Below are 27,542 nucleotides of genomic sequence, written 5' to 3'. Positions count from 1 at the left end.
GTTGCGGCAATGGCATAGCTGTATTTTTATTTCTCCTTCCCTTTTTCCTCACCCTTTACTCTTGTTCCCTTGGGCCATTTCTCAATCAGCTTTTAAAAGTTAATTAAGAATTGGTCAATAAAAGATTAAACAGTGTTTTGGTATACAGATGACTAAAGTTAATAAAAGGTGCTTGATATCTTTTGTTATCAGGAATGTGCAGATTAAAGCCACAGAGCAATACTATTATATATACCAAGTAGAATGTTAGAATTAAAGAACAGTAAAACAATTGAAAACTCATGCAGAGTTAAAAAACAATAAGATAAAAAAGGCTGAGCTCATTATGAAGGTTCTGGATTCAATCTCTAGTACCAAAACAAAATAACACACACAAGTGAAATCATATGGAAGGCCCTAAAATATTAAAAGTAGAATTACTGTAAGGTCCAATACTTTGAATATATATTAAAAAATTCAGAATGAGAATTTTGAAGGAATATTCACCCTCCATGGTTATTGCGACATTATTTATGGTAGTCAAGATGTGGAAATAACCAGAATGACAAGTAACAGAGAATGGACGAGAAAAGAAAATCTAGTACAGTCTATACAAATAGGGGAGTATTATTTGACTTTTAAAAAGAAGGAAGTCCCAAAGTGAAGTTGTGGTGGTGCATGTTGTAATCCCAGTACTCTGAGATGCTGAGGCAGGAAGATCACAAGTTTGAGCCCAATCTGGGCAATTTAGTGAGACTTTGTCTGAAAATAAAAGAAAAATTAAAAAGAGCTTGGGATATAGCTGTTGTATGCAACAGTAATGATCCTTGGGGACATTATGCCAAGTGAAGTAAGCCAGTCCCAGAAGAAAAACTATCGCTTGATTCCACTCATGAACGAGTGAACATTGGGTCTGGGGGATTCAATCCCAGCACCAAACAGAAGTTTTATCCATACTTTTACTATTTACTATTTTTTAAGGGGAATTTAATTCACAGCAGAATTGAGAGAACAATACAGAGATATCTCATATTCAGAATCTCATAATTGCTGTTTTTATACATGCTTGTAGTTTTATAGCCCTAAAAGTCATCTGTGCTCCATGCATTATATTTTTCTAGAAAATTGTCATTGGACTTTTATATTGTTTCTTTTTGTGCAAATTTTGTTTGGGTTTATACTTTTTAAAGGTAAATTGCTATAATTTACATTATGTCCACTGTTACATACTATTCTTTGAAGTTACGTGTTAGTAAACATTCTCCAAAAATTTATAATCTTTTAGTCCAGTTTCTAAATAGTAAATATAAAAAGGCACTAATTGGATAGGTCACTGTTTCAGTTACTCAGTTTTGGTGTCCACTTAGATTCCTTTTTTAAAATAGCCATACTTTTTGCTTATTTGCCTGTGAGGGTGTTAATTTGGTTTTCTAACTGATGCACAAGATATCTGTCTATATAAGTCAACTATTTATTGTTCCCATATTTGTCTTTAAAACTTAACCAGTTTTGAGTATTCTGAAGTTTAAATTTTTTTCATCTAGTCAAATCTGAGTCTGTTTGCTATCATGCTTATCCTTTCTTTGATTTGATGAATTTTGTGTTTGGTTTTATTTTTCCACACTTCTTTTTTATCTGTAATGTATTTTGGTATGTGATACAAAATTGCATTTAACTTTTATTTTTAATACTGACTTTACTGAATTAATCTCTTTCTCATCAATTTGAAGTTGAAACAAATGTAATCTATACTTCCTAAGCACTAGCTTTCAAGTGGATGGAGTGGGCTGGGATTTTGCGCAGTGTTGAGAATTTGCCTAGCATGTATAAAACCTTGGGTTTACTTCTCTGGCACTACAATTAAATAAATCAATGGATAGGTAGATAGATGGGCAGCATGAAAATACGCCAGTCTCAAGTATATGAGATGCTCCTCTTCCACTCGGGCAATTGGTAATATGGAGACAATTTTGATTATTACATTGTGGGTGCTGTTAGCAGTTAGAGGGCAGAAATGCCGCCAGCATCCTGTGATGCACGACAGTCCCCACAACAGAGAGCTATTTGTCCATAAATGTCAGAAATATGAAGACTGACCTAGTTAGTATTGGATGGAATCTGTCTTGGTAGTGGGATCAAAATGGGGGTATTTGCATTTTTATCTATTTATATATAATTCTTCTTGGTAGATGTAGGAGGCAAGAAATGATGACTGAGCAGGGCAGGATATGAATAAACTCGGTGAGTATGTCAAAGGGCTTTCCTTTCCCAGAAGTGTTGGAGTCTTAAAAGAGGATTTACTTTTCAAATCTCATCTGGGAGGTTGGATGTGGGAAACTACCTTCTTGTTTCTTTCGAGGCTCATTGGGTTTTTCCTACCTCACCTTTTGTGTCATTTTGTTTTTTGCTTGTAAAGAATAAAATTGTCTGTCTGTCTCTATATCTCTATCTCATAAGAGGCCTTTCTATTCTTACTGTTACCACTTGTCCCCACAGCCCCATATAGCAGACTGAGAAAGGTGACGGGAAACAGGAAAGGTCTGTATTGTGTTTTCCAAAGTGGATGTGTTGCCTGTGTCTCCCAGGAAACACATTTGGTGGAGTAGGAGGAAGGAAGGACAAACTGCTTGTGCTGTTGTTCTAGTTCACTGTTTGCCAAATGTGCTGAACTACTATTAAGAGATATTAATATACAAGTTCATGTCCAGCAAACTTGGGAAGTGGTATTAAACTAATAGCATGATTTGTAAATATAGTACATTGCAGAGCCTTTAATATATATTAATGGAATGTATTGTAGCGGGGGGGGGAGGGAACAGACATAAGTACAGTATACCTCAAATGTAATTAGACCCTGAGACCCTTTTTTTCTGTGAATATCTCTTGGATCCCTGGCATACTCTTTTTGAATATGATCCTCTGATCAGTGCAGCTTGAGAGTAGCATTTTCCTCCTGGTGCTTTTATAAGAGAAGTTGGAAAAAAGTTTAGAATGGAGCCACTATTTTCGTCCACACAGGTTTTATTAAATGCAATTTTTATTAAATAGTATACCTTTATCTTTTCAAAATCAAATCTTGTGAGAATGTATTCTAAGTTTTTAACTTTATACATTTTCTCAGGGTACCTGGAAGTAGAGAGAGAGGGGCCCACTACCAGTCTTTCTTCAACTTAAATCCTTCGCCACTCCTTTACATGCTTATCTTTTCATGTTTCCAGGTGTGTTTCTTTCTCTTTACTACTCGTGGACATTGCAGTATCCAAGATGAGCTTGAAATTACCAAGCTCGGGATTGGCTGCAAGGAGTCTCTGCTTGTTCCGCTAAGGAATCTCCCTAGTTTTATTCATCTCCAGGTTCCTTGAAAATAACAGTAGAAGGAAGATTACATAGAAACCTTGTTTCCTTCTTTTCTGTCCACTCAGGATTATTCATTGCTGCCACCACTGCAGCTCTGTTTCAGGCCTAGGGCACACTGGCTTTTTCTGTAGATCACGGTTGGTTTTGGGGTCCAGAGCCCTCCTCCTTGCCCACTTCCCATCCTAGAGCTTACACAGTTTTATTGCGGAGGCCAGTGAGTTTTCCCCAAGGCAGCCATCTGGAGCCATTCTGTGAAGGTTTCTGAAGTTAAGAGAAGTATTAGAAGATAACATGTGGGGGGAGTGGAACTTGAAAACCCAGAGCACGCAATACTTTCTGACTATTCATTCAGCAGTAAGCACGAGGCTGTCTAGTTTCAGTCCCCTCTATGTGACTTATATTTGTCAATAAATTAACTTATATTTGTCAATAAATTAACTCATTCAAGCCCCTACACACATACTGAATGAGTGACTAAATCAGGATTCTGATTTTTTTTGTCTTTTCTGAGGCAAGGTTTCACTGTATGGTTTAGGCTGGTCTTGAACTCACTTTGTTAGCCCCAACTGGCCTTGAATTCGCGGTGATCCTCTGGCCTCAGCCTCCCACCTCAGCCTCCCAAGTGCTGGGGTTACAGGTGTAAATCAAGATTCTAAGCTCCTCTCTTTGGCTTTTTTTTTTTTTTTTTTTTTTTTTGTCTTTTTCCTTTTTATTGGTACTAGAGATTGAACTCACGACTGCCAGCTTACAAGGCAGGCGCTTATGCTGCTGAGCTAAACTCCCAGCCCTCCTCTCTTTGGTTTTAAAACTTTGGTTTTTGTACTACGTCACACTTCATTCCTAATCAGAGCTGGTTGGGTGTTCTTAGAGAGACTAGTACTCAGTGATGGCTCCTGTCTTGGCTTACGTTCGGTATTTTCAAATAGATTGTCTGGAAGTACTATACCGGGCCAAACATTTTAAGACTTTAAAGAACACAAAAGGGAAAATTTGAAAGATAGGTGTATTCTCTGATGACAGTAAACAGAATCTTGTAAGCTTTGGTAATTTGAATAGATTACAGTATCCTTTTTGAATAATGCCGTGCAACAAATGTAGTTTAAATTTTGTGCCCTAGTTTTAGAATTTTAGATTTGGGGAGGAATTTTAGAGAGGCTGTTACCCATAAATGAGCTGTGAGTACTTCTAAAGCACAACTCTCTCACTTCCCCTTCTCATTAAGTTGCCATTTAGCCATTAGGTAGGAGCTTCAGAAGGGAAAATCCAATCATGTATAATCTCCAGCTAATGGGCATCTATTGAGCGACTAGGTCACTATAAAGAATAATTACACAGTGCCTCTTTGTGCAGTAAACACAAAAATCAAAAGATAATGCATTCCCAAAGCAAGCCAGGTTGTTAGTGGCTAACAGCATCCTTGTCTCCAGGGAAAAGATTGAGGCACCCACCATACTTGTGAGGGGAGATTGCAAAGCCATTCTCAAAAAACAAGCCTATCAAGGCGGGAGAAGCAGAAAGGCAGGGGCACTTCCAAGGCTTTGTCACTTATAATTACTGATTGTTGGGTTGAATTACTGAATAGCAGACATTCTAGAAAATGTTTCATGCAATCATTGGGAACTTTGTGGATGTCTGGGGTTTCTTACCGCAAGTAAATAACAGTGATGACTGAGGTTGAGCTGCATCCCTATTCCCATAATGTAGCCTGTTTTCTGAGCCTGGCTAGCCTTCATAAATGAAGACTTTATGCTTACTTTTGTCCAGCCACTAACTATTGATATGTGAAAGACAAGCATAGTTCCCTTGACCCAAATGGCATGTTAGCCACAAGCCAAAGAGTTCTTGGGGTTGTGTTGATACAGTCTAGTTTGGGTTTTCAAAATTATGTCTTGTAGTAATTTAGGATCTGCAAAAGTCGGCATAATTCAAATAACCTGTTTTTCCCCCCTTAGAACACTTCAGTTATGGAAGATCAAAATGAAGATGAGTCCCCCAAGAAAAATACTCTTTGGCAGGTAGGAAAAATAAGATAGCAATTAACTTGCTGTAGATAAGATTCTCCCTCACTGAATGCCCTGGATGAAATCAAGAGCCAAGCTTTTAAAAGTTTTCTTTTGTTTAGTTTTGCTAGTTTTGGAAACTGCCATAGTTTATTATCTTTTCCTTAGGGAATAGGTATTACAAATAAAGAATTTCAGTTTTCACAAAGATTCTCAGGTGGCTGTAGCCTAAAATGTTCTTTCTATCTGTGGTCAAAGGTAGAGAATGGTGTCATTTAAAGTGGCACCGTGCCACACACTGTTGTATGTATGCACTGATATTTTTTCCTTCATTTGTTTCCTATTCCCACCATTTGCTTGCATTCTCTATTGCTTTGCCTTTTCCTGTTAATCTCAAACTTTTCTCCTGACTCTATTGTAGTTCGCCGGTTTCCTCCCAATCTCCCAATCTGGGTGAGAGGAGCATATAAAATTTCATAATTTGACGTTTTCACAACCATTATGGTGTACATTATTTCCCCCTTTGTGAGGACATGAGTAAAGGCAAAACATTTTTAAATCTCTAGAGAATGATATAAAAAATAAATTTCATTTTATTTGAAATTAAAAAGGAAGATTAGTTAACAAAAGTAGCATGTACCCAACAAATTTAAGATACAATGAAACAATGCTAGGAACATTTTGCTGAGCTCAGTAGATTGGAAATTGAGTATTTTCTTTGTTGAACATTGAATGCAAACTGAATTCTGTACTGTCCTTTATGTTTATTATTTTGCAATAGAATTTCTTCATTTAGTATTGATTTTTCGATTCACAGTGGTTCTTAACACTTTAGCCTTCAGTTTTTCCTCTGCTTTCCAGCCAGCTAGTTAATGGTACAAAATTCCCTAGGAAGACTAGATGGTTAGGAACCCCTCTATAAGTGAAATAACCCTTTCACTGATTGAATGAGATAATGGTATGAAAACACTTTGTAAATTATAAAGCAGTGCATAAATGCTACCATAGTTATTACTGTCATTATATTTAACTTATTATGGAAAGTTATAGCAAACTAAAAAAATTGGGAATAAAGGGGAAAACATAAAAGTTTTTCTTTCTCAAGATTAGGCACGTTTGGCATTTTGATGTATATCCTTTGCTTTTTTTTAAAATAGGGTCTCACTATGTAGCCCAGGCTAGTCTTAAACTCATGATCCTCCTCCTCAGCCTCCTAGGTTCTGTGATGATAGATGTGTGCCACCATGTGGGGTTTATCCTTTACTTTGTCTTGATTTGCTTTCTTCACAAAGTATTATGATGATCATAGTGTTATATAAAATTGTGACTCTTGCCTTTTGTTCCTTAATGCTATGTGTTAAGCATGTTCTCTTATTACAGTGCTACTTTATAAACCAAATTTTAGTGGTTACATTATAGTTCTTCTATGTAGATGTGTTATAATTTGCTTCAGCCAACCAGCTGTAATTATTTTGATTTTTCTTAGTTATAACATTGTGGTAGATATCGTTATGTTTAAAAGCAGTGCAGTAGCCTTTGTTTTAATCCCTTTGGTGTTCATCATAACAAAGAATTTTGCTTTCTGTCTTATGTTTTTGAACTCTGGTTTTTGGGTCTGTTAGGCAAGTAAAATACATACTTAAAAAAAAAATCCCTGTTGAATACTGCCCCCTGGTGGTACCCTATCTAATGCCTTATAAGTTAAAAGGGGAAAAACATTCTTGAGTAATTGGTTGCGAGACAAATGCCTTCTGACTTTACCTCTAAATGTGAACTTAAATACTTACTTCTGAAATGAAACCTATAATAAGATTTCATCAAGGAAGGTCAAAGATTCTTTGGTATTTACAAAGGATATTGATAAATTCAATCTACTTTAAATTAGGGAACACACTGATAACAAAAGTTGGTTCTGTGGCTGCTAAATTCCTAATGGAACTATTAGACATTTGTCATGCAGCTCTTTGCTTCTTAAAATTTTCTTATACTGCATGTTATTCCTTTTGGTATTATACACAGGTTATCAGAGAAGTGATGGCAAGTATTTGACAGAAGTACAGTATTGAGGTTATTTTGTTTTAAAACAGGGAAGTTACTGAGCTTCATAGCATCAGCAGTACAGTAACTGTGGTTTGAGGCTAGGGATTCAGATTATCTATGCATGCTGTTGTCCAGCTGTAGTGTATGTGTGTAGCTAGCTTGCTCACTTTCTCTCTTTATCCCTTCCCCTCCCCTCCCCTCCCCTCCCCACCCCTCTACCTTCCTCCCTTCTTCTCTGTCTCTTTCTTTTCTCTTTTCTCTCTCCCCCTATTTGTCTCTCATTCTCTCTCAGCCCTGTCTTGCTATGTAGCCCAGGCTGGCCTCAAACTTGGCAATGATCCTCCTTCCTCAGCCTCCTAGGTGCTGAAATTACAGGTCTGTGCCACCAAGCCTGCTTATTGCTTGCTTGCTTCCCTCCTTTTCTTTCCTTTCCTTTTCCTCTTTTCTTTATTCTTTCCTTCCTTTTTCTTTCTTAGTCTCTCTCTCCTTCCCCATCTCCTTTACTCCCCTCTCTTCCTCTCTTCTGGAAATCAAACCTAGGGCCTCACACTGCCAGGCACAAATGAACTTCTTCTAGTCCTGTAGTTTTTTTTGTTTGTTTGTTTTTAGTACTGCTGTGATGCAAGGGCATGTAAGTAGATTTGATGAGGTGAATGTAGGTATACATGATTGACTGGGCCATTTTCTGAGAAGATGATTGAAAGAAGGGCAAGTCTGAAATGTTTTGCCAGAAGTTTATTTAATAACCCTGGGAAAAATATGGAAGGGATCAAAACTGCCAGGCAAAATGGAGGTTTTTTTATTTTTTATTTTAAATCCAATCACTTTAAGTTTAAATATAAAACTACTTATCTTCTTTGTTAGATAGACCTGGAGTTCTCAAAGTGCTGTCTCTAATGTGCAGTGTCGACCAGTGTTGTCATATTGTCTGGAACTTCTTGGAGATGCAGATTCTCAAGCTTTACAGCTGATGCTTAGAATCAGAACTTCTGGGGTGGGACCAGCAATCTGTGTGTTACAAGCTCTCTGTTACCCTGATGCAAGCTCAAATGAAAACCACTAGTGTGGGTATACAGTAGTGCCACAGTTTCAGTTACCTGGGTTAGAAAACATTATTTGGAAAATTTCAGAGAGAGGGGGAAAGACCATACTTTTTATTACAGTATATTGTTTTGTCTTATTACTAGATTGTTATTGATCTCTTGCCATGTCTCATTTGTAGATTAAACCTTATCGCTATTACCAATGTGTGGGAAAAGCACAGTTTATGTATAATTTGGTACTATTCATGGTTTCAGGCATCCATTAGGGGATTTGGAATATATCCCTAAGGGGTCTACTGTATATAGCCTTAACTTTTAACTTTGAGGAAGTAAACCATATTGTTAATAGTCAGTTGCTATTGACCAAGTTAAGCAGTTCCCATAACACAATTATCTCTAAAATTAGTTAATCTAGTAACAATTGACTTTGATTTAAGCATTAGAGAATGACGATTTAAGACACTATTTAGCTTCAGAAATAGCTATAGCTCTAGCATTTACTGTAATGACTAGTTTGAGGAGATGGACCATGAATACATTTTTAGTTATTTTACAGTGAATTAATAAATGAGTTTGGCTTTATGGTTAAAATTGTCATTTTAAGATTAAATATACAAGGTGTGAAATATTTCTTTTTTTAAAATTTTTTTCCCCACCCCGCGTGAAATATTTCTAATGAAATAAGAGATTTCTTTCTTTTGTCAAACTAATTATTACTATTATTTTGTTTTCCTAATACAGATAAGTAATGGAACGTCATCTGTGATTGTCTCCAGAAAGAGGCCATCAGAAGGAAACTATCAAAAAGAAAAGGACTTGTGTATTAAATATTTTGACCAGTGGTCTGAATCAGATCAAGTGGAATTTGTGGAGCATCTTATTTCACGAATGTGTCATTACCAGCATGGACATATTAACTCTTACCTGAAGCCCATGTTGCAGCGGGACTTTATCACTGCGTTACCAGGTAACTGCTCTTGTCCTACACAGCTGAGCAGTGGAGAAGTACCCAGCCCAAGGATCTAGGTTGGGCTGAATGGGATCTTTATGAAATGTATGAATGAATACTGTACAAAACAGTATTTCTTTGGGACATACACTATAATGTCAATGTACAGTATAGCACATAAGGAATTAGAATTTAGCACCTACCTAGGAAATGTAGGCTGTTCATATGATTAAGTATTAATTATTGGTCAGTACTGTTACTTAATGTTTGCTTTTTCTTTAAATGTTACTTTTCATTTTGATGTAATTTACATATAATCTTTCTGTACTTTGCCTTTATGTGAAATTTAAAATTACACTGGGGCATGCACATAGTTCTGCTTTCAGACTTCATTACTGCAAACAAAAACCAAAACACATTGAGAAAACTGGTAATGTGTCTTTGTTCCATTTAAAGCAAATCTTGTTGTTATACATGCTTGCAGAATGTAATAGTTACATTCATTATAAGGAATTGGTCCATGGACATAGCACATCTCAATTTTTTTTTTCTCTTCCCTTTAGCACTTATTTTGCCAGCATCAGAGTCATATGTTTATCTTATAAGTCATTATAAAGTTAATTATCATATATATAAGCAGACCAAAAAACATAAAAGACACATAAGACAATTATATTAAATCAAGGTACACTTTTAGATACATCGTCCATGCTGAATAACAATTTTTTCCTCTCATTTTTCCTATTACCTGTCTTTGATTTTGTGCTTTATTTATGTATTAAGATTCTCATGTAAGAGAAACCATGCAAGTATTCACGGTTGGGTCTCAGATTTAGTTCACTTAGCATTATGGTCTCAAGGTATATCGATTTTCCTACATGTGACTCAGGTTTATCATTTGGCGAGGGCACAGTAAAACTAACTTCTTTATGACTCCACGTAGTAATTAAATATATAAAAGAACAAATACTGTCAAGATGGTCATATGTGGCTTAGGAAACAGCTGGTCCCAGTTCAGTTACACAAATGTTCATTTAGTTTAGCAATAAATTTGTTTTTAATGTTTGTAATTTTTTCAATCCCCAAGGTTTGCATAGTTCAGTAAAATTGTCATTTTTTAGTTCTTAGGTTCGTGATGTTTACCAATTATCAGGAAATTAATGAAATCAATGCAAAGTCCTGTAACAGTAGAGCACAAGTTCACAGAAATAAATTTGTTGAGCTCATTGCAAGTTTGATTCAGTTTAGCTAATGGATCTACACATGAAGCATGAAGCAGTATTAACAAATTAGATTTGTATTAAGGTTTTATTTCTTTTAAATATTTATCATATTGTGTGTGTGTGTGTGTGTGTGTGTGTACACAGGTGTTCTATTGATTCTTTTGGTTTTAAACATAGCTCTGTTTGACCTAACTATATATAGTTCTATTTTTAGCAGATACCAAAAATCAAAGTTTCAAAAGGTAAAAATAGAGTTATTGCTTCAGTACAAAAAATGTGTAGCCCATATGAGTGCTACTGCTATTACTGCTTTTCTTCTGTAGGAAAACTATCCTGGAAATCAAGGAATGTACCCCAGAGCTCCCTCCTTGAAGTATAACTTGGTTGTACATTATTATCTGTTACTTTGTTATCTGTTTATTATCTGTTAGTTTGTTCAAAGTTACTCGATTTTGTCTTTTAAAAAACAAAACATGAAATTGCAAAAATAAGTAAGTCCGCCTAAGGGATTACAGTAGATAGGCTTCCAGATAGGACAAAAGAATCGTGTGACAAAAAGCCCATCCGTGCTGTACAATTAAATAATAGCTTTGGATCTTTGAGGTCTCTAACTATAGCCTTCATTTTAGAATGATTTTCAGCTGGCAAAGAGACACATTTTTAATTTTCTCAGTTAAAAATGAAAATATAGTGGGTATGTAAATTCTACCTTTTGGAAATTTACCTCGGTTTGTACCATCATTAGTTTTTGACTTGCGCCTAGTTGCAGAATGTAAATCCTAGGAATTTAAATAAAATCAAAATATCCCATTAATTTTTAGTGGTTTCTTGGTCTCCAGAGTAGGTATCAAAAGAAGAAATAAGACTCAAAAGTTTTGCTGCCTTCTCTTCTTCGTATCCAAGAATGAGCTGTTTTTTCACAGTGTATCTTTGACAAAGTTCTGTTTCACATCCCACCATGGAATCCAGTGCTTTTAACCACTTGTATAGTTCTTCTTAACTTAGATTTTTTTTTTTAAAGTTCAAATCTCTATCTTGAGGATTTTTCTAGTTATTAGGAAAAACATATTTGGTCGTAGGGAAGACCTCACGTGCATTCTAATTACAGTTTTCTTGGCTCTTATTCTTGAAGTCCTGCTTGTCAAAGTAGTCCATAAAGGGTGGCCTTTGTACTTGTGGTGAAGTTGCATTTCCCTTCATAGTTCTGTCTTTTTCCTTATCCTCACTGTTTATAACCCTGGTCCTCAGGTCAGATTCTAGCCTTGTGCTGTTGTGGTCAGTCATGGGCCCCTTCTCTCATTGTGCTTGTGGCCTGCATCGTGCTCATACTTCGTGGCTCATCTTCATCAGAGTTTTCTTCATGCAGTTCTTACTACTGTTCTTCAGGTCATTTAGGTTTGATATCCATGGCTTCTGTGACTAGGTCTCTTAATATTGATATAGGTTTTGCATTCTTGATGAAAGAATGATGGAAAAGCTGTGTTGTGATAGCTCTCTGTTCAGGATTCCTCACTAAGCATTTCACTGATTTTTAACAAAATCAAAATCAGTGAAATCATCAGACCAAAGTTTGGGCTTCCTGAATGTTGGTGGTAGATTTGTGGAAATCATAAAAATAGCCCTCATTAGATGTATATCAGCATAGAGAGATTTTTCTTTAGCCGTTTCTGTAGAAGTAATGCCAAGCAACTATATGTCAGTCACACAGTGATAACCTGTTTCTTGAATTAGTTCAGGAGCCATCCTAAATGGAGTTCCTATGACAGTACTGCATTTTGCCATTGTATCTAGTAACTGACCAGTCACTCCAAAATATTCCAGTTTTGCATGTCCTGTATCGAGGAGAATATTTCTAGTTTTTATATCTCTGTGTAGTGCAAATAATCTAGTCCTCTCAGTGTAGATTTTAGAGTGGTCGCAGTTTCATCTTCTAATTATGTCTGAGACAGAGCCAGCTCCACCAGTCTAGAGGTATGTGTTCTTAAAGTAACTGCCATAGTACTGCACAATATATGGGTTGTCATATTGTTTCCTGAAGATCTGACTCAACAGGTACTTGCTTAATTGCAACAACTTGTCCAGATTCTTTAAAACACTTGCTTTAAAAACATTTCCTTATTACCTTTCTCCAAGCTTCTATAAGACATCAGAAACTTCTTTAGGCTTCTTGGTTAAACTGTCTTCGCTCAGCTTTGAAATTAGCTTACGTCTAGGTGAGATTTCCCACATTTTTTCACATGCACAGCTTGTTCCACTGTCAAGATCCTGGGCAGAGTGTTTTGTTACTTTCTGTGAACCTGTATCAATACATCTTTGTTCCCCCAAATACATAGTTCATGTTGGGGTTCACTCCTGGGATTATTTTATGGATGTATCAATGTAACAGATGTATCAATCATTATAGCATCATACAGAGTAGTTTTAGTCCCTTTTGGTGTTTAAGCATTCATTTCTTTATGTTAAATTTGAGTAGGTAAGACATGAAAATGCTGATGAGAATATTTTCTTTTGACATGGTTGGTGTACCATGCTGGTTACTACTGCCATGCCAGGTTATACCTAGAAATAGCCAGAGATAAACCAGTGCGATGGCATGGGCCCTGTCTCCCATGAGACCCATGAGAGTTACTGCTGGCTTCTTTAGGCTGTTTTGTGATTTACTGCATGTGCTCAGTACTTCCACAACACACGGGACTCAGACCTGGGCCTCGGGCTAAGTGAGACCTAAGGGCTGCAAATTAACAGGCCACTTCTAAGTTTTAATCTGGTTCCCTAAATTTTTAAGTTTACTTTCAGTGATGGGAGTGTTAAGTAAATACATTTGTGATTTAAGACAAATTTTCACTCGGCTTTTTTTTTTTTTTTTTTTTTTTAAATCGCTGAAATGTAGCATGACTTGTCTACTTCCGTTGTATCTCTGAATGAGAAGACTACCAGAAGAATAATGCGAAATGCCCAGGAACATGAGTTTTGGTTACTGTGTGATATAGTGTAGGTGATGGTAGGCCATTAGTTCAAAGAAGAGTAAGATTATTCTGGAAAATTCCTTAAATTGGCCCTTTAAATTGACTGTGTGGATTATAATCCTGTTCAGTTAAATTCACTTTATATTTTTGGGAACAAGGAGAAATGGAGGAGGCAGGGAGAGAAAGAAAGAGACATGTTTTTGAATGTATGAAAGAGTTACAGGTAAATGGAAGCCAGCTGTATATGCACGGTCTTGGCATTTGCAATGTCTGGACTCAGAACCCTCTGGATCAGGCTGCATCTTACCGCAAGAAAAGACTTGTGAATTTTAGAAGTGAATGATTTTTCTTTTCATCGTAAGTACTTTTACTAAATGGATCTGACTCCATTTCCCCTAGAAAATTGTTTATTGTTTGTTCTTTTTTTGGTCTTTTTCCTTTTTATCGGTACCGGGGATTGAACTCACAACTGCCTGCTTGCAAGGCAGGCGCTTTTGCCGCTGAGCTAAATCCCTAGTCCCCTATTGTTTGTTCTCTTAATGGTTTGGTTTTATTTTCTTCGCTGTAATTTGCTTTCTGAGTGGTTTAGTGTGCCAGGGAACTCCCTTTGTTTGCAGGGTAGCCACGAGGTGGCGCTGTTGAAGTTCTCTTGATTTGCGGAGTACTACTGGCTCCTTCCAGGCAACCCCTTCTTTCTCTTGAGGAGTGTGCAGCCTTGGAGAAGAGGCAGAACAGATGAACATGTGTTATGTATATAAATATGGTTAGTATAATTGCATACAATTCAGTTTTCATTACAGAGAATTTTAAGGCATTGTCCATATCTCTGTTAAAGTAGAATTTTGTGGTACTGAATATTACATGAAATGAATGGACTGTTGGCTAGGATATGGAAATATTTTTGTTAAAATGCTATTTGTTTTAACAGGATTTGATCTGAACATATATACATATGTCAGTATATTTCATACGTATGACTGTAATAGCTTGGGACAAGCTGGCCACGTTGATTGTGTTAGTGTCTAGTAGACTTGGATTCAAACTGGCATTAGTTCCTTAACACAGACCTGCCTTAGTAGCATTATAGGAGAAACAGGTCTATGTTCATGTTTGTACTTAGATTTAATAATGTGTAGAGAAACTTACCATTATGCTAATTCATGTTTAATTTTTTTCTGTAGATGATCTTGAGTTTGGATTTTTACTCTACTAAAATTGATAGTCAACTTAAACTTCCTTTGATTGTAAAAACCAATAGTTCTATAAAAATTGTCTAAAGCTTTGGCATTTTAATGCTTATTATGAACATCATACCTGTTAGTATAAGAAATATGGAAAATGTTTGTGGTCTTTGGCTCCTTTTGGCTCAATGGAAAAAGTGATAATTATGATACACTTTTCAAAAAATCATAGTAAATGTTTAGTCTGCAATGTCAATTTCTGCAGGCTAAGTTTGTGGTTTATAAGAACTGTTGTTAAAGAGAAAACTTACACAATTTAAAATAGAGGCAGGTTATGCTTCAAAAGGATAGTATGCATTGGTGATGCATTTGGTGAGGTGTCTAAGCAATTAAGAATTTGGAAGCACTTAACATGCTAGTAACTTTAAATTCACTGTCTTCTTTTTTTTAAAGCCAGTCAAATTTAGCAGTGGGGAGGGTGGTATACCAACTTCAGTGACCCTAATGTTAATAAGTTCTGATAACCCACTGCCATCGGACCAGCCCACTGTCTTCTTTTCAAGAAAGGTTGAGAAACCATTATGAGATGTAACTGTGATAGAGACTAGATCAGAAGAAGTCTTGGAGGAGAAGGAAGATCAGAGAACTTCAGCAGCTGGTAGGCTGGATACAAGGCCAAAGACCCAGCGTGGCAAAGTGGAGGGAGCAAGTGTTGGATTTGGATAGCTCCTTTGTGTTGAAGTCCAGGACCCTGCACTTGAGAGCTGTATAACCTTACTTTTTGAAGCCTCAGTTTCTTTACTTTGTGGGAATAGTACTATTTCCTGGGATACTGTCAGCATTAAAAACCATGTGGCTCTGAAGGCACAAGTTTTAAAAATTTAAAAAGTCCAGACAGGCAGGAAGTGTACCTGCTTCTATGGAGGTAGTAAGATTTATTGCTGAAAAGTTTTAATTATTCAACCACTAATTTCTTAATTGATTCATCCTGCCTTATAGATGTGTGTTTTACTTTGTTGTTTCCTGGATAGTTTATGAAAAAAGATGTTGGGCTTTGTGACCTTTGTGACTCTATGGACTTTTCATTTCATTTCTGTCTAAATCTGTAGGCCGATACACTCCAAGTAAAAGTAGTTCATTGTTACACTGTTACTGCACATAGTTGCATTGTTTTCTTTTAAAAAGTTTCTGACTTCAGATTTTTTAACTAGATGTGTGACTAAAGGTTGGGGGAAGGGACAGCAGAGGTGGGTTTTGAGAAAGTTTCTTTGAGCTGCTTTTTGAAATGTGTTTCTAAAATAATCAAAGTTTCTATAATTACACAATCTAAGCCATTGGTTTAAAACTGGCTATAGTCAAGGGCATTGAACTGACAGCATACATTTTGAGTTTTATTGTGATAAAATATGTTTACATATTGAGCTTTGAAATCTGTGACTTTTAATTGTTTTAATTTATTATTGAAATTTCCCCAGATTTTCATGTGGTGGCCCTAATTAGCACCAGCAGCATTTCCTCAGCATTGTGTGCGCAGCATTATGGCCTCATTTCTCTCAGGCTGTAATATAGCCTCCTGTTGCCTTGGGAAGGGGGTATGTACAGGCTGGGCGAATCTCAGCATGATAGAATAATGAGAGCCAGACATGGGTACTTAGGAAAGTGCTTAGTTTTAGTACCTCAAAGCACTTCTCATTTCAGGCAAATAGATCACCTTATGCAGTAACCTTGTTGTCTTGACTAGGCTTGTAACCCGAAAGTTCCAAGGTCTGCATGGTTCCTGGGGGTATCTACTCTAAGGTGCGCAGTTCTTCTTAAAACATTTAATAGGATATGAGGTTTATGTCAAGATAATAAAGTTTAGCTTTTTGTTGGAAGAAATGTACAATATTTACTCTATAAACAACAACAAAGAAGAATGCTGCTTAGTCTCTTTGACCACTGATAATAGCCAAGGTTGTTTAGGTGTGTGAGAACAAAGAGTGATATTTACTGAGTACATGTTATGTATGTAGCTCCTCAGATCTCTTACCAACCTTCCCAGCAAGGTGAGGAAATTCCTTCCCTGTAAAGTGAGTATGTTGAAAATATCTATCTTGAAGGATTATTGTGCATATTATATAAGATAACTCATTTTAAGCATTTAATATCATTTCTGTGTTAAAAAAGACTGAAATTAAAAAAAGGAAAACATATGTTTAAAGGTCACTCAAATAGCAGTTGACAAAGGGAGCATTCAAACCAGATTGTCTGAAACATGCTGCTTCCTTGAGGGGTGACGTGAATGTAAAGTGGTAACCGAAGGAAACAAATTAACCTGTAGATGCCACAGAGATGTTTAATTGGACTGACGGCATTTGAAATGTGTGTTAGTAAGTATGTGTTAGTAAGGGATTTACTTTTGCAAGAGGATAGCTTAGTTGTGATTATTTGGAGCACAAGGCAGAGAGACCTAAAAGGACTAGAAGGGATGTCATTGCTCTAAATCAGCAGTTCCTAACACGCCTAGTCCTCATCATCTAGACACTATAATTCAGCAAGTCAGGAGAATCTGCTTTTGTGGCTGTTGTTTTGAACAGCAGGAGCCTCAAATGATTTCAGTTACAGTCACACAGGCCTTTTCTGTTTATGGTCTAGGCTATGAGAATCCAGCCGCATAGATTCCCCCAGGATGTTGCTTTCCCCGTTCACGCACAGAAGTTAGGATTGTTGTAGCCCTTGAAATCTGAAAAGGCAAATTTCTGATGCATTCTTGACTTGCTGTTTGTTTCATCTCTCAGAGCAGCAGATTCAAGAGACTGTTTAGGTGTGTGCTTATAACCAGGCAGGAAGATCTGCTAGTGATGTGGAAGTAATGCAAACTTTTTACTTTTATTATTTTTTTATTTTGAAGGGAATAAAACCAAATGAAATAAAACAGAATAGAGTCAAAACAAAACAGTGAAAATGGTACATGACTTTAAAACAAAATACAAAGGAGTCAGTAATGGCTATCATAATGTCATTTGCTATCTTCAAAAGAATTGCCCATACCGTCAGATATAATAAAGTCAAACAAAATAGTACAGCATAAAATCAATAAAAATAAAATAGTGGAAACAGAACAGGACTTCAAAACAAAGTAATAGTGAAACCACAATGAGTGCCATAATGCATCTTGTTATCTTCAAAGTAGTTGCCTCTATCACCAGATATAATACAATCAAACAAAACCAAATAGACTAAAATCAGTCAAAACAAAATAATGAAAGCTATACAGCGCTTTAAAACAAGCTAATAGGAAATAAAAATGGCTACCATGATATATTTTGTTATAGTTGAAATAGCTGTCTGTGTCATCAAGTATAATAAAATTAGACAAACTGAAACAGGATAAAACCAAACTAAACAGAACAATGAAAACAATATGGGTCTCAAATCACGATAATAGATTAAATGGCCACTACCTTCTCTTTTTAGACACTTCCTCTCCTTTCACTTTCACAGGATGTATTGTGCATTTTGGATCCCACACGCAACTCCTTTAGTTTTTATACGAGGGAGACAATATCCTATTCACCCATGTGACTGAACCATTTCATCCATGAGCATGATTTCACGTTGTATCCATTTACTTGCAAGAGCCTCAAGGTTATCTTTCTTTATAGCTGCGTGTTTTTCTATTGTGTAAAAATGCCATGACTTTCTTGTCCTCTCTGCAGCTGATGGGCAAGCTACCCTCACTTCTTTCTGGTTCTTTGTTACACAGAGCATTGTTCTCTCTTTGATATTTAGTCTGTGAACCCCCTTTTCAGTTAAATATGTTTCTTGAATAAAGCATAATGATGGACCCTGTCTCCTGATCCCTCTGCCTGTGTTTCTTTTTATTGGTGAATGGAGACCACCTATATTAGTGATTACGGTCAACATGCACTGCCTCATCTCTGCCATGCTATTTTCCTGCCCTTGGCGGCCCACTTTTCTCTTCCATTCCTTTGTCTGTTTCTCTTCCATTCCTTTGTCTGTCCAGCTCAGTGATCCCCCTCTGCCACTGTTGCTGGAACTGTGGTCTTTTTTTAAACTCACTCTAGAATATCCTTCAGTGTGTTTTGTAGGGTTGGTTGGTAGTCATGAATTATTTCAGTTGTTGTCATGGAAGTATCTTGTTTCTCCATTAGTTTTGAAAGATAGTTTTGTAGGGTACATCAATCTGGGTTGGAAGTTGTTTTCTTTCAGGGCTTGAAATACTTCACTCCAAGCTTTTCTTGATTTGATGGTTTGTGTTGAGAAGTCTGTTGTGATTCTGATGGTTTTCCTTTATAGGTGACCTGTTTCTTTTCTCTAACAGCTTTTAATATTCTGTTCTTGCATTTAATTTCTGGGATGCTGATTATGTCTGGGTGTAGATTTATGTTGGTTATGGCTAGCTGGAGTTCTGTATGCCTCACTTATCTATCATTTCCTTTTCTTCTGCTTGGGAAATTTTCTGAAATTATTTCTGTAAATAGACTTTTAGTGTCGTTTGTGTGGACTCCTGCTTTTTTACTCACATTTATTATTCTTAAGTTATGTTTCTTTTGGGTTGTCTTGCAGCCGTTAAATTGTTACTTCCTGGTTCCTTGTTATTTTTAGATCTTTCCTTTTGTGATAGCAAGCTGCAACCCAGTCTTCAAGGTTTGAAAGTCTTTCTTTAGTTTCTTTTAGGCAGTTTTGCCAGCTTTCAGTGGAGTTTTTAATTTCCTGGAATTCTCTTTGAATCTGTTTCATGTCTTCTTAGTCTTTTTTATATTCATTCAAAGTTTTCCTGTGCTCCTCTATTTTTTAATCTGTGTCTTCTTTAGAGGTACTTAGCAATTCTTTTATTATTTTTATAGCCTCATGAAGTTGTTTCTTTACTTTGGTTGCCATTACTTCAGAAATTTCAGGTGTGTAACTCCTGGATCTCTTCCGTGTTTACATCTCCTGGACCAGATCTGCTTGGGTTAGAGGCCAGAGACTGCCTTTTGCTCCTTCCTCTTGACATATTCCTGGGTTTTTCTGGACAAGTGGGTAGTTGGGTCCCAGGCACTTACCATACTGGCTATAATTTTTGTGAAGCGAGACTGTTTGGTTCTTTCAGTCAGTGCTGGCTGCCAATGTCTGATGATGACCATTCGGTGCGCAGGTGCAGGATTGTTCGCTGCTTTTCCCAGCCTGCAGGTGGTTGTGGGCATACATGCAGGGCGGGGCTGGCCCGCTGCTTCCTAGCTGGTTACCTGCAGGATCTGGGATCTAGATCTACAATGGTGGTTGCCAGAGTGTGTGCTGAGGGGGTTGGGATGTGGGCCAGCTGCCACCTCCCTACTGAGCTGGTTAATGGCAGGGAGCACCTACTGCAGCTGCACGGCGGGGCTGGCCTCCATCTCCAGGCCAAGCTGGTTACCTGTAGGGACCTCCCTGATGGCAGTTGGAATGCGCACAAGGGCAGGGCTCAGTCCAAGCTATTTCTATCAGTCTGCTCCAGCTGGGAGCTGCTGGAGGGAGCGGGCTGCAGTTCTGGTTCCAGACGTAACCTGCCCAACACCAAAAATGGCTCCCGGTCAGTCGCTCTGTGCTGCAGGAGAACTGAAACCTCTGCACTAACCACCAGCAAGTGCAGTCCTCTGCATCCGCCGCTCCTCTGCACTGCTGCGTCTCTTTGCAGGAGCTTCCAGGCTTGCCAGCTACCACCACCACCGTGACCCTGCATCCCCAGATCCGGCAGCTCCTCTCACACAGCAGGTCTGGCTGTGGGTGAAGGTGCTGCCAGCTACCACCTTCTTTTTCTTTTTTACTCTCTCTGTGGGCTTCAGTTCTCACTTTAGGTTTTTCCTGGTCCAGGATACCCACTTGCTTCCTTCTTGTCTTCCCCACAATGCTGTATTCCAGCATCTGGACTGTTTGTCTTAGAGAGGCTGTTTATTCTGCTGCTTACTGTTGCACCATCTTCCTGGAAGTTGAGACAGTAATGCAGACTTTTAAAAAGTGACTTTAAATATCATGCGTAAAAACTTCAAAAGGATGTCAGATAGATATCACAGAACTAGAAAAATTCATAGGAGATCTGAGTCTTTTAGTTGGTGGAAAGATTCTAAAAGAAACTGCGATTTATTTATTTATTTATTTATTTTACCTATGTAATGAGAAACTGTGATTTAAACAGGGTCGAGATATCCTGTAATTTGAAATTATGATACAATTATTTTCTCAGCCATAGTGATGGAGAGACATATATGTAATTTATAGATTTTAATTAAGCATAGAAAAGGGCACGTGATCATGAAAATTCACAGAAGGTGAATTTTGAGCATAGTATGAAGACCAAACAAAATGTAAAATTGATCAAGATGTTTAATCCAAGAGGGTGGAAGACACAGTAATCAATTATTTGGAGGAAAATTACAAAAACGAAGGGATAATATGCTCGGAATAGATAGTGTAGTGACCACAGAAGGAAACAGTGTATAGTATTTTGATTTAGCTTAACTCTCATTTGACTTTTTTTCTCCACTAAACATAATGATCTTAAAACAAGAAAATATAGTCAAGAAAGTTGTGCATTTGTTTAGAAATCCAGCAAATAAATAGGCCTGAAAACATGTTTGCTGTGAAAATAGTAATTCCTGTGGTTGTGATTGTTAGAATTGTGAAACACTGAGAATTAAAAACTAGTGTGCAGAGCTGTTGGGCACAAGTGTCCACAGTACAGCATATACAGCTGCATTTGGTGTTCTGCATGATAATTGGAGGTGATAAGTAAACATATTTCCTTGTTTTAAGAACTGTAGAAGATATGTTTAGGGAGATATTAGCTGTTAAATGTGATGTTATATCCTAACAGAATTCTCAATTTCAAAGGTTGATCAGTATCTGAAAAGATCATGTAGGATTGTATAAACCGAGAAGGGTATTGTATAGGGTATTATATAAAGCTGTTATGTCTTAGAGGTAGGGTTTAGGACTTCGAATTTTTTTTTTCATTTTGCTTATATGCATTTTTTTCAGTTTTTCTAAAGTGACCGTGAATTTTATATATTAAAAAAGGACACAAAGCAGCTGGTGCCAACATGTAAATAAAATATTGTAAGTGTAATAAACACCAGCAAGGGAACACAGAGGATTATTAAACCATATACACATTTCATTTTTGGATAAAGTTACCATACAAGATAGAAGTAGTAGTAGCATAGGCCAAAGAAGAATGAATGATATAAAGATGGTAATACCTTCATGGAACAGTTTTCCCAGATGTTCTTGAGGTCTAGAGAGAGGAAAGCTGAACACTTAACATCCAAGAAGGTCACTGAGCTTCAGGGCTGAGTGTTGGTGTCTTTCGTGAATGCATCAGTGATAGATAGCCTGGAGGGAGATAGCTAGCTCCAAGGGTGCTGTCCTTGGTTCTGACCCATTTAACATGTCCACAACTTGGAATAAAGACATTCGATTACCCATCATCAGATCTGTTACATGATGAAAATCAGAATTCTAAAGTCGGAAATGATTGAGTCAGATAGAACTTTGGAGGTGAATTATAGTAAGGATAAATATAAACTCCTGCAAGAAGCTGCCCCCTACCTTTTCAACTGGCTGTACACTTGCACATTTGGGGAAAATGTTTTAATGATATTTCTGAAAGAGACACTTTGGATTAACTCTTTTGCCACTGTAGGAGTCTACTGTGACTGTTAGATGAAGGCAGTTCAGTCTTTGACCGTATTAGCTATAATATAATAATGAGTATAAGAAAGGATAGTGGTCCCAATGAAGTCTTTGTTATTGTTAACTATTAGATCTAATCCAGAGTAGGAGTGCCGGGAATAAAACCCAAAGTCTCACATACTAAACAAATGCTGTGCTACTGAGCCAGCCTGCCTGCCTGCCTGCTTGTCTGTCTATTTGAAAGGATCTGGTTTAAGTTGCTCAGATTAACCTCAAACTTACCGTTCTCTACTCTCAGCTTCCTGAGAACCTCTCATGACAGGTGTGTGCTATTGTGCTTGGCTGTAAAGCAGTTGTTAGGTATCATTTCATTTTGATATTTTCAAAATTAAGCAGAGATGGTTGCCCCTATTTTTTTTGTCTTTTTCCTTTTTATTGGTACCAGGGATCGAACTCATGACTGCCTGCTTGCAAGGCAAGCGCTTATGCCGCTGAGCTAAATCCCCAGCCCCTATTGCCCCTATTTAATAAGGATGAGGAAACAGGTTCTGAAAATTTAGTGATTTACTTACATCCTGATCTTTAACACTAAGCTTAAAGTTATTCTGACTCTTTATTTTGAAAAAGAACGAACATTAATCTAGTAAAGTGCTTTATTATCTTTACAATCTTTTGTATAAGTGTTTATTTGATTCTTAGTGTGAGAAAGGGCAGTTGTTACTAATCATTACCATTTTGTATGGTAGAAAATCAAGACAAAGGGATATTTTGATACTTGTTTTACCATGTTGATACATGTTGTAGAAATGGTAAGAACTAGTAGATAGTGAACAGAACAGAATTAAACAGAACAGAATTGCAGAGGTGCTTCATTTCATGTCATTATATTGGACACTACCAGAACTACTGAAAGGAAATTGACAGATAGCACAGTATTGCCAATTGCTATCTTCTTTCTTTGTAAAGGTCAGATGGACGCTGAATCTTGAATGATTATCCATGTGAGGACACTTGAATTGTGTGGGCTGTTGAACCCAATAATTTCCAATGTTCCAAAACTTATAAACATGTGGCTGTTGCTTTTGAGGATTCTTACCATCTGTTCAGGAACATAAAGTAGCTATGCACAAGAAGAAGATAAAATGTTTGACAAAGATAGATCTAAACACAACTGATTTGAACATTTGGCTTGCATTTAACTTTGTAAGCTTTTAAAGATGAGTCACTTTTACCTTTTTGATTTTCTTAGTTCATAGGGTGTCTCAGAGGGCTGGACTGGTGGATGTTGTAAATAAAGGGAATGAGCACAAATTTCGTAGCAGGAAACCTGAGTTCTTGTCTTGGCTTTACCACTCAGCACAGCCTTGAGTGTTTGCACTTCTCTGTATCTCATCTGTAAAATCTGGGGAGACATTACCCCATAGGTGTTTTGTAAGAATTATGTAAAAGAAGGTGAAAATAACTTTTTATTATAATATGACAAATACAGAACTTTCCAGAGTTAGCTTTTACACGGAACAGTTTGCCATCAGTTGTTTTATAATAAAATGTGCATACGTCTATATATAGCACTTGTACATTTGTATATCATAGTTGTGTTTGTACCTTCCTGTCCATCCCTTCATTACTTTTTATGTTTTGTAGAGCAAGGCTTAGATCACATAGCAGAAAACATTCTTTCCTACCTGGACGCCAGATCTCTGTGTGCAGCAGAGCTGGTCTGTAAAGAATGGCAGCGAGTGATCTCAGAAGGCATGCTTTGGAAGAAGCTGATTGAACGAATGGTACGCACTGATCCTCTCTGGAAAGGACTTTCAGAAAGAAGAGGGTGGTAAGTACGCGGATTGCTTATTCCTTTGGAAAAAAAAGTCTGACATAGAGTCAGTCTCATTATTTAAGAAAGCAATTATACTTGGAAGTGTGTTGGCTTATTTTAAACAAGAAGGTCAAGGATTGGGGGGAAATTTACAGCTCTTAAAAGTTTTTTTGAAACAAAATTTCCTCTATTAACTGTTACAGGATTTTGTTTAGTTTGAGTGATTCAGCTTTTCAAAGCTTTAAATTTATGCTTTTTCCTTAGGCAATGATACTATCATCAAAAGATACATAAGACAAAAGAAAAATATGAGTCAAGTAATACCATTTTACTATTTGTTATTATTCCTGGTTAAGGATGTAAGAGGTACAATGACAAGATTTTTCAGAGGAAACCTATGTACTTAAACCTTGTAGCTCTATGCATGACAGTGGCCTGGTCCAATTAATCGAGAGAGACGGGCGGGGTAGGGGGTGCGAGCTATGAACAGACATACAGGGATGATGAGAGCGAAGGTTGGGGCTCTATTTCCTTCTTTCCTTCCTTCTCCTCTCACTCCTCATTCTCTTTCTCCTGTTCTCTATCTTCCCTCCCTTCCTATCTTGCTATCCCTTTTCGTTGGCCTAGAACCTTCACACTAAGCTTTATTCTCAGCTCTTTTTATTTTTATTTAAGATAAGGTCTTGCTGAATTACTAAGTTGCCTAGGCTGGGCTCAAACTTAGGGTCTTCCTGGCTCCAGAGGGTTGGGATTAATAGACATGTGGCACCATGTCTGGCTGAGCTATATTTTCTTTATGGAAAAAAGTTTGATGTGGACTAAGTTAGATTTTTTCATAGAGCTATGTTAGCACTTTTAAATAAACCTCTCTAGAGTGAAAGTCTACATTGTTTCATGTTGGCACTCAGAAACAAAAGGCCAGCATCATGTCAGATAGCTGTAATTGGACTAAACTTGTCTCTGACAAGAAAATTTTGTTAGAAATTTTGCTTTTGAACCATTAAAACTCAATGCAAGTTAAAAAACATAAAAGATAGGTATCTTTGTAAGCACTATGTTTAAATAAAATGTACCTTTTTATATGCAAAAATGTAACATCTGTTTGCTTTTATTTGCCAGGGACCAGTACCTGTTTAAAAACAGACCCACAGATGGCCCTCCCAATTCATTTTATAGATCGTTATACCCAAAGATTATTCAGGACATAGAGGTAACTTTATGATTTATCTGTTTTATGGGCTTTTTGTGTCTTGTTCTCAATCTTTTATGTTGCCTTAGAGTGTTCTTTTGTTTTAAAATCATGGAGCTGGCCTTTTTTTTTTTTTTAAGTTGAGTTTTTCTGGTAAATGTCATAATATATCATCTGCAGCTCTTCAGAGTAAGTCTTGTCTTCTGTAAAACCTAATGTTTCTAAAACATGAAACCCTTCTGAAAGGCTACCAGTGAATCACTAACCCCAAAATAGCTTTTTATTCTAATTTGATACCTTTTCTAAAACTCAAGACCTACTTTTTTAAAAAGGTAATTGAAGTTTTAAATTTTTGAGTCATCTCTGGAGAAGACACATTTGTATGTTTCTCTGTAAATTATGTTTCTCTAAGTTATCCATAATTTTCATCAAAATGGTTCAGAAATTATTCTAAATATTAGTTAAGTGGTTTTATAGAACAAATTATGCTCCAGGACCATTTTGGCTTTGATTGTAAGTTTCCCAGACCAGTAAAACTCTGTAAACTTGATGAGAAACATTAGAGATGTTTGATATTGGTCATGTGTTCTAATTAGTTTGGTTTTATTATTGAGCCCTTTCCCTTGAACCAGGAAAGACATGCACAGGCATTTCTCATTAACTCTTTCACACGTGTTCCTGGCTGGTCTTGGTTACTTCACTATTTCCTCCTTGGCAGAAAAGTTCAGCCTTCACTAGGCAATGCTGTGTCTCCCATAAAGTTACACGCAGTTTCCCAAATGTAAAGTAATCGTCTCCCCCAGGTGATAGACATAAAAGTCATTGTGCCAGAATTCATTAATGGAGAAACATGTGTTTTTTTAGATCCTGTCTCCTCAGCTCCCCTCTCCCTTACCTGTTCAGTCAGATGTGGACTAATGGAATCATTCTTTTAGCAGTAAATCAGATTGTGACCAGAATATTATGATTTGAAACACGTTTTTTTTTTTTGTTGTTGTTGTTGTTGTTTGTTTGTTTTGAGTAGTCTGCTCTCAGAATGTAACCTTTTAGGAAAGGTTAAATAATAGAAAATCGTAAAGTTTAGGGCCTAGTGGATCCATTGGCATGCAAAACTTAGAATACATTGTCCTTGCAGTTAGTAGGTTGATTATTAGTAGGTGAAATTTAGTGTTGTTTAGTCTTAGATCAGTTTATGTGTATTTTGTAGGAGGGGTCCGAGTCTTACCTTTAGACAACTGTACTAAGAAAAATGCTTGTATAGGGGTCTTAGATGTATTTTACGTCCTGTTGTTTTGCAATAATTTCAAAGTATCTTCAAGTTTCCTTGAATGATTTTATCAGTTTGCTTATTTGAAAAGGAAAATGCGGGCAGGGGATTTAGCTCAGCGGCATAAGTGTCTGCCTCGTAAGCGTGAGGTTGTGAGTTCGATCCCTGGTACCAAAAAAAAAAAAAGAGTGAAGAAAAGGAAAATGCTTGAATTCGGTCAGCAATAAGCAGGAACTCTGTAAGAACTTTGATCAAGTTGAAGATTTGGTGACAATGGCTTATTTTATGTAATCCTTTTGACTTTTGTTATAATTGACAGTGTGAACTCAGTATCCTGTCATACGACAGTGTGTGACACCACCTACTGTAACTGTTTTCGTAGGCTAAAATAATATTTTTTAGTGGAGGAGGCAGATGTGAGGGGAAAAAGGACTATGGGGGTGGGGGACAGAGTCCTGTTTGATACAAAACTTCTGCATCATGGTGGTCTTCCTAGTGGTTCTTAAAATGTGGTTTAGGAAAACCCATTGGTTGGCCACAAGCATCTCCTCCAGATTTTTGTGGGCTAAATTTTGTAGTATAAGGAATGATGTTTATACTTTAGTATATTCAGTAATAGTAATAATGACAAAAATAATGTACCACTAATAGAGCATTTACTTGTGCCAGATACTTTGTTTAGCATTTTATAATACATTTTTTCAATGAACATTCTGGCCAAAACCTGCAAAGTAGGTCAAGTCCTTATTTAAAATTAAAACATGGACTGAAGAAGATTAAATGGCTTGCTCTGGATCCCATAGCTAGTGAGGAATGGAGTCTGGTGTCAACCTGATAGCTTTCTTACAGATCACTTGTACCACCCCAAAACACAGTTCT

At 37.0% G+C, this 27,542-nt stretch overlaps 1 protein-coding gene and 1 pseudogene across 11 annotated transcripts in view; one reads left to right on the top strand and one right to left on the bottom strand.

The window, feature by feature from the left end:
- Positions 1-27,542, top strand: part of Fbxw11 (F-box and WD repeat domain containing 11) — a 140,925-nt gene that overhangs the window by 75,819 nt on the left and 37,564 nt on the right. For 7 of the 11 annotated variants that reach the window (XM_063230777.1, XM_063230780.1, XM_063230783.1 and 4 more), the window contains 4 exons: positions 5,289-5,351; positions 9,161-9,386; positions 24,036-24,222; positions 25,327-25,417. In XM_063230777.1, the coding sequence (XP_063086847.1) occupies positions 5,289-5,351; positions 9,161-9,386; positions 24,036-24,222; positions 25,327-25,417 (567 nt within the window). Of the gene's footprint in view, positions 1-2,196; positions 2,221-5,288; positions 5,352-9,160; positions 9,387-24,035; positions 24,223-25,326; positions 25,418-27,542 lie in introns of those variants that run through there. The other 4 variants (XM_063230784.1, XM_063230778.1, XM_063230785.1 and 1 more) reach the window with 2 other exon arrangements.
- Positions 11,458-12,820, bottom strand: LOC106028387 (serine/threonine-protein kinase 3-like; annotated as a pseudogene).

This window comes from Cavia porcellus, unplaced genomic scaffold, assembly GCF_034190915.1.
Source record: "Cavia porcellus strain 051 isolate PalLab524CR breed Dunkin Hartley unplaced genomic scaffold, mCavPor4.1 scaffold_19, whole genome shotgun sequence".
In the NCBI taxonomy this organism is placed as follows: Eukaryota; Metazoa; Chordata; class Mammalia; order Rodentia; family Caviidae; genus Cavia; species Cavia porcellus.
The sequence above is the reverse complement of the archived record's forward strand: the minus strand, read 5'-3'. Positions and strand labels throughout refer to the sequence as shown.